The sequence below is a fragment of the Poecilia reticulata genome, chromosome 1, assembly GCF_904066995.2.
Source record: "Poecilia reticulata chromosome 1, P_reticulata-male-v2, whole genome shotgun sequence".
NCBI lineage: Eukaryota > Metazoa > Chordata > Actinopteri > Cyprinodontiformes > Poeciliidae > Poecilia > Poecilia reticulata.
Genome location: NC_088830.1, coordinates 29316252 through 29329827, shown reverse-complemented (window position 1 = coordinate 29329827; position 13576 = coordinate 29316252). Strand labels below are relative to the sequence as shown.

The window sequence follows — 13576 nt, the reverse complement described above, 5'->3', positions numbered from 1 at the left end:
GCTTACTTAAAATTAAGTTAATCAAGAAATATGAGCTTGTTTTAAGTAAATAATTCCTTAAAATTGAAAAAGAACTAGCTTTGTTGGCAGATTATTTCACTTATAAAATGGGACAAATGTGTTAAAAGTAAATTAATCTGCCAGTGGAACAAGTACTTTTTCATCAGTATTAAAGAATGAATATCTGTGGAGTTAAATTGGGGCCTTGAAGTTTGTTCAAAAAACAAAAAATATTTGAAATGGAAAAAACCTTTTAATCTGAAAGTTTTGAATTTTTTATTTTTTCAGTTTCATATTTTTTTTGACTTGTGAACAAACTTTATGGCCCCAATTTAGCTCCATAATTGTCTTAATTTTATTACGGTGGAAATGTTAAGCTTTTGAAACTAGGAACTAGAGTAAAATTACTTAAGATTGTGTGTTTTTGCAGTGTAATAAAGAGTTCAGTAGGATCCTTAGAGTAAGTAAAGTATAGAAAATCAACAGACGGACGTTGCAGACACAAAAAACAGCACTTTAGAGTCCTACCAACATCTTACAGCGTAGCGTGCATTGGTCATCATAACAGTAATACAACAGTATGTACAAACAACTCCCCGCTGAGGTAAGGTCCTGGTAAAAAGAAAGTACACCCTCCTTCACCTCACTGGTTTTATCTGACAAATAACAGGTTCTAAAATTATTTAACTCTAAACTCAGGTGTTATTTTATTAGCATCTACATGGCAAAAGTTTTCCATCGTGGCGTTTTGGCCTTAAAGATTTACCAGAGAAAATTACCTGAATATCAGCAAGTTTGGGTCATTTTCTGGTGAAATATCTGAAGAAATTGTTCCTGGATATCAATTTCTGAAAAATTATAAAGGCACGATCAAGACAATAGAAGTAATTAATCACTCTAAAACTAGGATGTTTATTTAAAAAAAAAAAAGGATTTTTTTAAAATTAAAGTTGCCCATCTTTGCAAGAGCAAATTAATCGTAAAAGGTCTGCAAAATGTACAATCCAAAGAGCAATTTTCACTCTTAGTCCAGTGAGATAAAAATCATTTAGATCCACAACTGTGACATGACTTTTTGGGGAAAGAAATATAAATATCTACACTGTGAAAATACAAATTCTAGCCAAGTATTTTTAGCATTAATATCGTTTGGGATTAATTAGTACACTTGAAATAAGACCAAACTAACAAAAAGTAACTTTTGAGCAAGACATAGGAGCTTGTTTTGAGTAAATAATTCCTTAATATTGATCAAATGAAATAAAAAAAATACTATTTTCACTTGCAGGTTATTTCACTTACAACAGGAGAAAATGTCTTGCTGTGAATGAAATAATCTGCCAGGGAAACTAGAACTTTCTCATTAATATTAAGGATTTATTGACTTAAAATAATGTTTATCCTGATAAAAAGTTACTTCCAAGTTTTTTTTTTCTTACTTCAACTGTACTAAAGCATTTGCAGCAAATGTAAAGACAAATACCTGGTATTTTGTAGGAATGAGGTTAGATTCAAGTAAATTTAGAACCCGTTTATCATTTATCATGTCCTGAAACGCACAGATTAAAAGAGGCTTTACTTTCTTTTCACTACAACTTTAATTTTAAGGTGTGAGTGAATAAGTCTGAAAAATCTTAGTGAATTTGACACATTGCGGTTAAATTAGCTGCAAAAGATAATAGCAAGGTTTCGCAATTAGGATGGTTTATATAAAAAAATAACATTCATGCTAAACTTGGGGCATTGTGACTAAATTAAAGACTTTAGAACAAGTTAACCACACAGTTAATTCATTTATCTATGAGCTGCCAGGGGAAAATGTTGGGTTTGGTTTTCTTATCTTTCAGAAAATATGTTTTTGAGAGCAGGGGAGGAATACTTTCAATTAACACAAGCATCTTTGGTGACTTAAAACTACATTATCATGAAATTAGGTTTAAATCAGAGGAGGGAAATGGATAATCTAATAAATAACAGTATATACATATATGCACTACATATTTTTCCAGTTGACTGGGTCAGAGCAAAACAGGGGTAGAAAAATAATAAGATAGATGAATATTTTTTGAGAAATCTCTGAATAATTTGAACCAGTTTTTCAGGCAGCACCTTGTGCACTTTAAGGCACATGCACTTCAACACAAGGCTGAACCTCAGATAATTTTCATGGATTACAAATCTCTACGTCAGATTTATGACAAAGTTTCTTTTCCCAATTCATGTTGCATTCAAGATCTGGGAATAAGAAACCTCCACATTGCAATGTTGAAAAATTAAGGAAGAGGATTAGGACCACTAAAAAAAAAAAGGGGGGAGGGGGAAGGAACAATTCTGACTTTGGATCTCAGAAATCTGAATGTCAGAATTCTCCATATAATATTTCATGGCCATTGTAAATATAAAAATGCCAAAAAATCTCTGGAAGTCAAACATTTTACAGAAAGAAAACTGAAATTTTGAGCTTAATCTTAGAAATTTCAAGAAAATACGTGACATTTTTTTACTTTTCAAACTCAAAAGTCTTAGACTATTGGAACAAATTTTTTCCTCAAAAATCTCCTATATTAATCAAAAAAAAATTTTCCTAGCAAATTTTGAACTTTCCAAACTCAGAAATGTCCTCGTATACTCTAGAAAATTTCTAAGATTGATCTTCAAATTTCCTAGTTTGTCTATCAATTTTCAACCTGTCAAGATCAGAAATTTTCTTGTTTTTTCTATTCAGTTTTTTTGCAGAAATGTAATAATTTTGTTTCTCTATCCATAATGGCCTTAATATCCTGTGGTTTACATATTTATATAATTGTAAATATCACCATATTCACCCTGTTTTCACCGTTTTTGGCTCTTTTTGGCTGTAATTTTATTCTACATGAGTAGAGAGACAAATTAATTCACTCAGCCATTCATTAAAGTCTGATGTTTTTTTTTTCTTTTTTTCAGTGGTTCTAATCCTCTTACATGAAAAACACCATATGAACATTTTTGGGATATTCTAGAACGCTGATGTGAGACTTTCAGTACTTTTACCAATGTGTTGAAGGGAAATAAACTACTTTCCACTGCTTCTTAGAGAGATGTGCAGGTACTTAGTGGACGGACGACGACGACGGCGTGTCTGACAGGTGGATGGCCATGCCAGCGGGCTGCTGGGCGGAGCTCTGGCCCGGGCCAGCGGCGTTGCTGCCCAGGTTTACGGGAGTGGGGCGCGGGTTGAGGCGTGGCGGCATGGGGTTGGAGGGTCGGATGAGGGGCGGGGGTTGCTGCAGAGTGGTTCGAGGCTGCAGGAAGCGAGCCTGTTGCTGGAGCGGTGGAGGCTGGCGGTGTAGCGACGGCGTGGCTGGCAGAGAGGGCCTCAGGAGCGGAGGCGGCTGGTGGAGGGAGGAGGAAGCATTGGAGGTCACGGGATTTTGAGCTGAAGAAGAGGAGGCAGCAGGCGATGCACCGGAAGAGGTGACCTGACCCTGCAGAGAGGAAAAGGAAGTTACTTTAAATGATGGCCAACTCTGAGATAATTAGTTTTTCTGGAAGGAAAGAATCTAAAAGAAACAGCTCATAGGTTCTTACTTCCATGAGAAAACACAAAAGTTCACTTATTTTTTTACGTTTTGATACTTCCATTTGGGTCTCTGTTGCTCCTCAAAACAGACCAAGACGTTGTTTTGGCAGTACGTCACTTTCCACTGGGGTTACTTAGCAACCCCAGTGAGACCGAGCCCCGTTACCTAGCAACCCAAGCAGAGCTCCAGCATGTTTGGTCAGCTGGTTTTACCGTTGTATGCGCTGAACAATGGCTGCTGGAAAAGACACACTGCAAAAACAAAATCTTAAAAATCTCACCAAGTATTTTTGGTCTTGTTTCTAATAAAAACATATTAGTACACTTCAAATAAGACAAAACTAACCTACTAACTTTTCAGCAAGATTTAAGAGCTCGTTTTAAATCAATAATTTCTTAGTACTGATAAAAAAAAGTACTAGTTCATTTAGTACATTATTTCACTTATAACATTTAAAAATGTCTTGTTATTAGTGAAATAATCTGCCATTGGAACAAGTACTTTTTAAAACAATATTAAGAAATTATTGATTTAAAATAAGCTCCTATATCTTGCTGAAAATTACTTGTAAGTTTTGTCTTATTTCAAGTGTAATAAGATATTTACACTAGAAACAAGACCAAAAATATGTGGTGAGATTTTGTGTTTTTGCACTGCAAGTGCTTTGTTATTGACTTACAATTCAGGAACCACATGCGAATGTAAATATTGAGTTGGGGGCGTGGCCAGTAGCAGCTTATCAAGATTTAAAGTGACAAGACCCTCTGAAACAGCTCGTTCTGAAAGAGCTGAGCAGACCAAGATTCATCATCTAAGAATGATTTTGTACCAAAAATGTAATAAATATGTTTTGTTTAGCCCATAAATCTATCCTAATTTGTTCAAGGAACCACAATAGGTCACCTTTAAATTTAAAAGTGAAGGTAAAAATCTCACCTCCTCGTCTTCCTCATCGGTGCTCTTCCCTGAAGGAGTGGTCGAACTGTTCTTCCCCTCTTCGCCTGAGTTGGCGCTGTCTCCATTTGGAGCCTGCGTTCCTTGCTCCGCCTCCCACTCCTGCAGCACCTCCTCCAGGTTGAACCGCCGGCGATAGTTCACAAAGAAGTTTTTCACCTGACCCACGGTTTTGTTCCCAATGACATCAGCGATGGCCTGAAAGTTTTTGCCGTACTTCCTGACTCCTGCAGAAAAAAAAACGAACTGTTGCTGCGATCTGCCTTAAAACCATTGATGTAGAAGAAAAGATGAATTGATGAAATGCTCTAAGAAGACTGTAGGATTGCCTTCACACCACTTTCAGATAAGGAAAAACAACAAAACCCAGAAATTGCTTGTAGAAGTTTGCAGAGATGTCATGTTTGGCGCCAACAAGAAACAAAATGCCAGGATGATGTTTTATTAAAGTTAGTAATATATACATTTTGTACTTAAGATTGAAAAAAACGTATTTTTGCGTAACTGTATTCTACTCAGAACTTCTCAATTGTCAGTTTTAACTTCACCCAGTTTGAATTCTGTAAAATAAAAATTTAAAAATATACATTTGCCAACTAATTTTTAACTAGTTTATAAAAACCAAAACATATCAAATTTACACCGTCTTGATGTTTTAGTTTGATTAAATAACTAAAATAACAGTAAGTTGCAGCCCTAGTTAAATACTTATGAATGTTAGCGGTACATATTTTGTTAAAAGATAAAACATCTTTTTGTTTAAAAATTTCACATCACATCATGTGGCCTATGTTCAAATTATTATTATTATTTTAAGTTAGAGGACACACCCCTGTGGGACGCCGATGCCGATTGCTCTTGTGTGGGAGAAGATGCTGCCCCAGCCTCAAATGCTGCTGTTCAGCCATTTTACGCCATATAAACCTAGCTTTTAGAAGAAAAGATCCAAGTTCTTTAAACCCTATAAATCTGAATATTGATCCCAACTTAACAGTTACAAACGCCATTTTTACTCGGACCGAACAGAGAATTTACAGTCAGCCCCATTAAAGCAGCTCATGTCTAATCATGTGGTTTATTTATTTAGACCTTTTATTAAGTGCTGTAATTTAAGGAGATGAAGCTCACCTTGAACTGCCAGCAGCTGCTCGTCTGTGGTCCAGCGGGCGTTCACCTTCTGGTTGGACTACAAAATAAAAACATAACTAAATAATGAATGGACTTAAATGTGATTGTTTCATCTGGAGGTTGGGGATGTGTTTACTACCTCAGTCAGTCTGTACTCTTCAATCCCAGAATCCAACAGCTGTTTCAGTCCACTGTTCATCTGCTTAGCATTCTGGACCTGAAGAGCAAAACAGAAACACAGAAAAGTTACTTTGACTCTTTCTCCGTGTTTAACATAGTGCCACTTTATAGCACCATCAAGACACTATGTTAACTTCAGTTGTTGTAAAATGCTACAAACATCAAACATCACTCCAAAATAATTTGACTTTACAATTATAGGTGCTGAAATTGGACCTCTGTCTCTTTAAGAATAAGTCACCACTACTTGGTTTCTCTATTAACCCTTTAACAAAGTTTTTACCAGCGTTTCACTTAGAAGTAGCTCGTATAATAAGCTCAGCAGATGCGCAGTTGCACCAGGTGTTTACTAATTGCTGCTGGCTAGTCTGAAGGAGCCGAGTTGGAGGGCTGCTCCATAAGGTGTAAGCTTGGAAACTGCAGCTCCAAGGAGGAGCTGCGTCTCAAAGACTAGGTCCACCCAGGCGTTTTGCACAGCTGATTGTTGCCAAATACTGTTTTTGAAAACATTCTCAGTGGAAACGGTGTTCTTCAGGTTGCCATTTACCAAGACAAGTGTGATTTATATCCCCAAGATGCTCACCAAAACCACATTTAATCATATTTTTGATTTTACTAATACCTATTGATGTGCTCCTGGGGATAATAATAACAATAACATTTTAATTAGTACTGTCGCAGCCTTATTTTTTTATTTGACATCATTAATTGGAATAATCAAAATTCTTATGATGATAATTTTTCAGGATAAATGATAAACAGTATAATAAATGCCCCTTTAACAGAGGCAGATTGTTAATAAAATAAGTCACACACTGAGGCAGCAGTAAAGGTGTCTCAAATATGACATGAAACTAAATCTAAAGCCAACATTATTGGCTGATATTTAATTTACCCCACCATGAGAAACCAGTGGAGGTTGGAGAAGAGTGAGTTGCAGCGCCCTCTACCTGTCTCTTAAGGGACACCAGCTCCATGTCCAGTTGACGAAGGAGTGTGTTAGCAGCAGAGGCACTACAGGATACAGCCACAACGTCCTCTTGGGTGAGGTACATGCCTTTGGGGGGGCGGCAGCGGGAGCGCTGGTGGTGTCGGTGCTGCAGGGTTTGGTGCTCACGTCGCCCTAACGCCGGCTTAGTGCCCGGCACCACCAACTCGGCCTGGTTCTGGAGGGAAAATGATGCAGAAGATTAGCAAATAAATGGCTTTAAGTACTGGGAAAAAGAATACTGAGGCAGAAAGAAGTACTTGAGTCATATCGTAAGTAAAATATTTTGTGTAACTTACACTGCAAAAACACAAATTTAAGGTGAAGATAAAATGAGTTTTAAACACTGAAATCTTTATAAATCCCATTAAAAATATTATGATACGTGTATTATTGCTATAGTTAATTAAAATCAGTAAGTAAAAAAAAAAGGTGTTTATTTTAATACATATATGGATTATCAATATAACCAAATAGCATATACACTGAAAAAAAAAAAAACCAGGAAGTCCACTCTGAAGGCCAAACATAGTTAATTCATAAATACAGAAATCTAAACAAGAACGATGTGCATCAACTTCTAGCCCGAATCGTTTGGGCTCACCTCTTTCTTGGCGTCTTTATTCGGATCATAGTCGCTGTCATTCGCCTCAATATGATTGGTCTCCTCCATTTCCTCCTCGCTGCAACAACAAAGACAGAAACCTCATGAAACAACGAGTAAAGAATCTAACTGATAAGGTTTGTCAAATACAAAAAAAAAGAAAAAGAAAATAATGAAATGACTAGAATAAAGTAAAACAATTACAATAATGCTGTAATGTGAGAATAAAGTTGTAACAATGTGAGAATAAAGTAATAATATTTTGAGAATCAAGTCATATTACAAAAAAATTTAAATATGACTTTATTCTAATATTTTGACTATTTTTATCATTCTATAACTTTATTCTCAACATATTATGACTTTACCATTGTACAATTTTATTCTCGTAATATAATTTTTTTCTCGTACTTTTTTTTTATTGTCTTAGTGTGACCCTATTATCTTAGGGTCAAACTATTGTCCCTGTTGTCTTAATACACCACCATGGTCAAACAAAGGAACAACAATTAACTTTTCTTTTTCTTTTTACTTTTAGTCAATTGTTAAAAAACTCAAAAATTAAACTCAGTTGAAGGAATTTGCTGTTTACAGTCAAGTATCTGTGGATTCACCTCTTCATGGATTTTTCTGAGGAATATAATTCAAAATTATTTGCGGAAAATTTGCATATTTTTCTCAGAGTTTATGTAAAATATAAGGAAAATGGCTGTATAAATTTAAAGACTCCTTTCAATTTGAGCTTCTTTTCTCAGTTTATCTTATCCATTCACTGTGTGCCGAACTTGACATATTTGTTCAAATAAACAGGACAGGAGTACAGTTTTAAATATAAGTGTACTAAAATCTGCAAACATTTTATCAGTTGTGTCGTTATAGTTTTGTCATTTGTACAGACATGTTTTAAATATAATTTCTGCAAAAGAGTAATTATTCAAATTATTTCATTAATTTAAAAAAAAAGTCAGCAAGAGTTCAACCTCTGCGTTTACCATCTTATATTTAGTGACATCATGGTTGCTATAGGCGACAAGACATTTGGAGGAGCCTTGTGGTTTGTATGTAGTTAGCATGAGCAAATATTTTGGGAATCTAACAGTTGATATCTTTAAATCATTTACAGAGTCTAAAGAATTACATTATCAGGTGTTTGAATAAAGAAATGTAACTGGATTACAGAAAGAAGTCATAATAGATTTAAATAACTTTAGATTTGTCCTTCTGAATCAGCTAATCAAAGAGCTAAGGGGGACTTAGCAGATTTTCACATTTTTACTTGAAGTCAAACTGATCGGCTCCATTAACAAACAGTAATATGATAGTCGAGTCAGTGAGCATCACCTGTCGTCCTGGTTGCTCCTGTTAGCCAGTTTGCGGGCCTGCCGGTCCATCAGACTCGTTCTGGAGCGCGTTTTCTTCCACGAATAATAGTACTTGACAAGACTGGAGATGGATTTGTCTGGTAACTGAATGAAACAGAACAGGATTATACATGTAGTGCCAAAACAACCCTTCCTCGACACAGTTATTATTTTAACACAGAGGATAAATGTAGTCATCATTTAGATGCCAATCTGTGTTAAATTACAACATTAAAGCGACATTTAATGCTCCTTTAAAGAGAAGTAATTGCTTAGCTTATACACAGCCTTAAATTCACCAAATGTTTAAATCATCGCCGATCACGATCATTCAGGATTTCTTTTCTGACTGGTTCCCCACTTTCCTTGCATCATTTCTGCAACCTATACTTAGATGTTTTCTTTTATAGATGTGCGTCTAGGCCTGTTAGAAAAACTAACTTTGCTGCACAATTCTTTTTGTCCAAGCTTTATACAGTAGTTTATATATATATATATATTTACAATAAGTCTGAAGAACATGAAACCTGAAGCACAGATGAAGACTAACAGAGCTTCGATGGGGGTTTACCATCTGCTGGATGCGATGGAAGCTCTTCCCATGGAAGCTGAAAGCCTGTTCGAACAGAACCTTGTCCTCAATGGTCCACTCATCTGGGAAAGGCGTGAAATTGGGCAAATCAGCCAGGGACTTCTCTATGTTGTGTTTGTGCCAGAACAGCATACCAAGAGCCTGAATAAAAATCCACAAACACAGACGCAGTGTGTCAGCCAACGGCAGATCCGGCAACCATTTCCCTACATATTAAATAAATAGAAGTTATGCTACTGAAACCTATTGTTAGCATGTTGGCTGACATGTTTGCCAGCCTGGTTAGACCTCCTTCAAGCTTATGTAGCATGTTCAATTGGAAATAACCATATCTACCCATTATCTGTACCCTTTTTCTTGAAATAGAAAACTATTCATCAAAAGTGTTGCGTTCAAAATACTTGCTCAACACAAACAATATACAAAATACAAAGATAACTATATGTTTATTTTTTACCTGCTAAATAACAAACAATTAATATGTGAATGAAAACAACAAAATAGTCAGATTCTATTTATGTTCCCATTTCCAGGAACTTTGTAGCTGACAGCCATCTTGGTAGGTATCAGTAACTGTCATGACAGATGCTACGGGGTTGCTACGGACAACATTAAACAAGCCACATTCTCTTTCTCATCCCGACAGCAGCAATTTGGTTGATGCATCTTTCGCTTGCACACTGGTCAAGAGTGTCAGCATACTTTCTTTTTGTGGTTCAGCTAAGCTTTGCCTCCCAAAATGGTGGATCAGTGGCGCGAAACACTTCCAGTTCAGAGTATGTACTCTATTCTACTGTATTCTTTAAGTAGTGTGGGAAATTAGATGAATCTGTGGCAAATTGCAGTTGTTCGGGTTAGCTTTCAATTCTATAGAAAAGCAAACCTTTTCCTTATCTTTGCATGAAGTAACAAACCAAAGTAAGAGATGGAGGTGTAGAAAGACTCACCTGCTCCACATTGTAGCCGTGCTTCTCCTTTGCAATAGCAATATATTCATCCACTGTGAAGGGAAAGACTCACTGTTAGTCTGGTCTGGTGGCACGGCCCAGGATCTGGATGAGAGGCGTGTCACTTACATTTGGAGTCGACAATGGAGTGATATGGAGACCATACCAGCATCCCACCACTGTCTTTTTCTGTGTACTTTATGGAACCTAAATGTGGACAGACAACAACAAAAAATGTTTGAAAAATCTCCTCTGCAGCTGCTACCTACAGTAGATGTAATATTTAAAGCCTCACTGATTTGATGCTAATGTTTAAGGGGGAAAACAAAAACAAATAAAAAAATACTGATATCGCCAAGTCATGCGTATTTAATTCCCTTTTTTGATCAATAAAGTATTTTTTAATTTGAATTTTAAGAACGAAGAAAAATATCTTTGAAATTATCAAAAGTAATATCAAAATGATCAAAAATCAAAAAATAATTTATCCCAGTAGGAAATTACATTTCTCCAGTAGCAGTCAGGGTTGCAGCGGCTTTGAAGAAGCCTCTGACTTAAGACTTGTTGTATGAGATGACATGCCAACAGCACAATATCAAAGCAGCAGAAACGGTATTCCAGAGTAAGACGTCCTGGATGACACTATTAGTTGTTGGTGCTAATCCACCTCATTTGCTTTTGCAGCTCCTCTTTAAATCTGTCTGGCTTTTAGAAAGAGAGACGCTGGAGTAGGGGATATGAGCCTTGCACATTATGATTCATGGTTTGAACTCAGATGTTAATCAGCTGCTCAAGTAGTAAAAACAATACCTTGTTGCCATGGTTATGTACCAAAACAACTATCCAAAAGTAAGTCAGAGTAAAAACCCTTATAACCACAGACCATCCAAAGCCCGTTGGAATAATTGTCCAAAAGAAAACTTATGTTATTTATATAAACCATTTTCATTTTGATCTTTAAAATACCAAAACTCCCACGTGACTTTATATTTTTGTCCGTCTAATTTTTGAAATACTTAATGATTGTTGTTTTGATCAGTTAATCAGTACTCTAGTAACTTTTTTTTTATTTTCTATTTTTTTTACTGAATATTGTTTTTTACTCTTACTTGAGCAATTTCTTGGATACGTTTGACTTTTACTTGAGTAAAATTTTTTGGGTACTCTACCCACCTCAGCATAAGATACCTATGAAATGAATGGTGAATATATTACATTTCATTTTTGACCTAGAACTTTTTTTCTTCACATGGATTTTCATTCTCCGAAATGACAACACAATATAGGCAATTATTTTAAATAAGGGTTTTAAACTAATTTCAAAGATGATATCATTTTCTGTTAAACTGGGAATTATCAGTAACTGGAATGGCTTTATGAGTGATATTCACTTTGTTTAAAAAAAAAAAAAAAGAGAGGCTTACCAAACCTAAATTTGGATAATTAAAGAGCAATTTCATTAAATTCATTGTGTTTCCGGACAAGTAGAGGTAGCCTTGGTCCATGTTTGCGCCTGTTTAACTTTATTGTATCATAATTAATCAAAACTAACAGAATAAATAGACTGAAAGCAATGCATAAACTCTGCAGTATGCTTCATTTAAAGCAGCTTCGATCTGTGTTCCCTGTCTATTGACTGAGGCTACCACTATCCGTCACTCGGCGGACACCAGTAAAAACCTCACCGGGCTCAAATTCGGGAATGTTTGCTTGATAATCCGCTCCAACCCGCATTCCAATGTCTGCAAAAGATTAACAAAAACAGTAATTGCACAAACCGATGGACAAACATTTTTACCAACCAAACAGTGAGCAGGGTGTTCGAGGCTACCACTCACCATGTTCGTCGTCGCTGCCGCTTTCGTCAGAAAAATGTCCGTTAGACGCGTTGGACGGACTTTTAGTCCCGTTTGACCGACCTTTCCCCAAATACTCGGAGCCTTTGTCCATCATCCCCGGCATTTTTGCGACTAAATTTGATCTTTAACGATCTGTGTCCCGATAAATACGTCAGCTGGAGCGGGACGGATTCGGCTGCGGGTCCCGTACTCGCCGCACCTTCGGCCGTGTCGCTGCACCGCTTTGTACGTTTCTCTACCGAGTGTTAACGGGCACGTTTCATGCTCTGGATAAAACATATGTGCGTGGATTTTTGAATAATTATGTTTTAAAATGAAAATAATTTGCCCTAAGGAAATGTATCTTCGTAAGACCTGTAACGGATGAGGATCTAACTGCTGCGGCGGAAGCTTTCTACGCACAGTCGAGCTACAGTGTGACTCGTTATGTTGGCTGCTAGCTATCACTAATATATCCCTCCGCTTACACTACTAACCCGCACAAACACGTTTAAACCGTAAACTGCATTGAAAAATAACTTTGACAAAAATTAAACACACTTTTATTGACAAACATCAAAAATAAGTAAATTATTTCGAGAAGCCACAGCAAATGTTTCAAATGTGACTGATAGTTGTTACGGCGGGTCATCCCTGTAAAATGTGAAAACTAATTTTTCCTATTTTATATATATATATATATATATATATATATATATATATATATATATATATATATATATATATATATATATATATAATGGTTCTTCTACATCATACCAACAGGGGGAGACACAACCCAAAAAGAACCTCATAGTTTGTCTCTTAAATTAAAGTCTTTTAAAACAGTTTAAGTCAGGGGTGTCCAAAGTGTGGTCTGGGGGCCATTTGTACACCTTGGGCTGATATTTTGTGGGCCCAAATTGCAGTTCAAGAATGATGCATATTTGTCCACTGAATATTTTACTTTTAATCAAGGTGAAATTATTAGAGACATAATTTTCCAACAATGTTCTCTTTACAATCTAGCTTGCATAAGTAGAACCTGGCCTCTACAGGGACTTTTACTGTAAGGATAAAAGATCATTTATTAGACTCAGCTAAATAAAGCCAGCTTTTTAAAAGTGACTCACATCCAGTTCAACCAAATTCAAAAGAATTTTAAACCTATCAATCAATCAATCAATCAATCAAGTTTTTGTTTGTATAGCATATTTCATCAACCAGGCAGTTTGACATGTATTGACTATTGTATTAGTTCTTTTATCAGAAATGTTCTTCAGGTGATAGAAGGCTGACTTTGTCAACTGTCTTTATGTGGCTCAGGTCCATCACTACACCCAGATTTCACACCTAAAAGTTCAAAGATAATAACTTCAGTTTTGTTTCTGTTCAGCTGGAGAAAGTGATGGCAGTCTCTCTTG

The 13576-nt window shown here is 36.1% G+C and overlaps 1 protein-coding gene across 1 annotated transcript; it reads right to left on the bottom strand.

Moving 5' to 3' along the window:
• Positions 1-923: 923 nt before the first annotated feature.
• On the bottom strand, positions 924-12680 carry rcor3 (REST corepressor 3). Its single transcript, XM_008419525.3, has 12 exons — positions 12153-12680; positions 12000-12056; positions 10444-10521; positions 10315-10367; positions 9347-9508; positions 8756-8880; positions 7415-7493; positions 6773-6988; positions 5782-5859; positions 5643-5700; positions 4497-4741; positions 924-3464 (listed from the first exon to the last, which is right to left on the bottom strand). Exons 1-12 carry the CDS (start codon positions 12274-12276, stop codon positions 3090-3092), a joined length of 1650 nt encoding a protein of 549 aa, XP_008417747.1. The 5' UTR covers positions 12277-12680; the 3' UTR covers positions 924-3089.
• Between the last annotated feature and the right edge of the window lie 896 nt (positions 12681-13576).

What these genes read in the sequence shown, in the direction of transcription:
- rcor3 (XM_008419525.3), bottom strand. Translation starts at nt 12,276, where the DNA reads ATGCCGGGGATGATGGACAAAGGCTCCGAGTATTTGGGGAAAGGTCGG. An exon ending in CTCCATTGTCGACTCCAAAT is followed by an intron (nt 10,368 to 10,443) that starts GTAAGTGACACG and finishes TTCCCTTCACAG; the next exon opens with TGGATGAATATATTGCTATT. An exon ending in AAGAGTACAGACTGACTGAG is followed by an intron (nt 5,701 to 5,781) that starts GTAGTAAACACA and finishes TTTATTTTGTAG; the next exon opens with TCCAACCAGAAGGTGAACGC.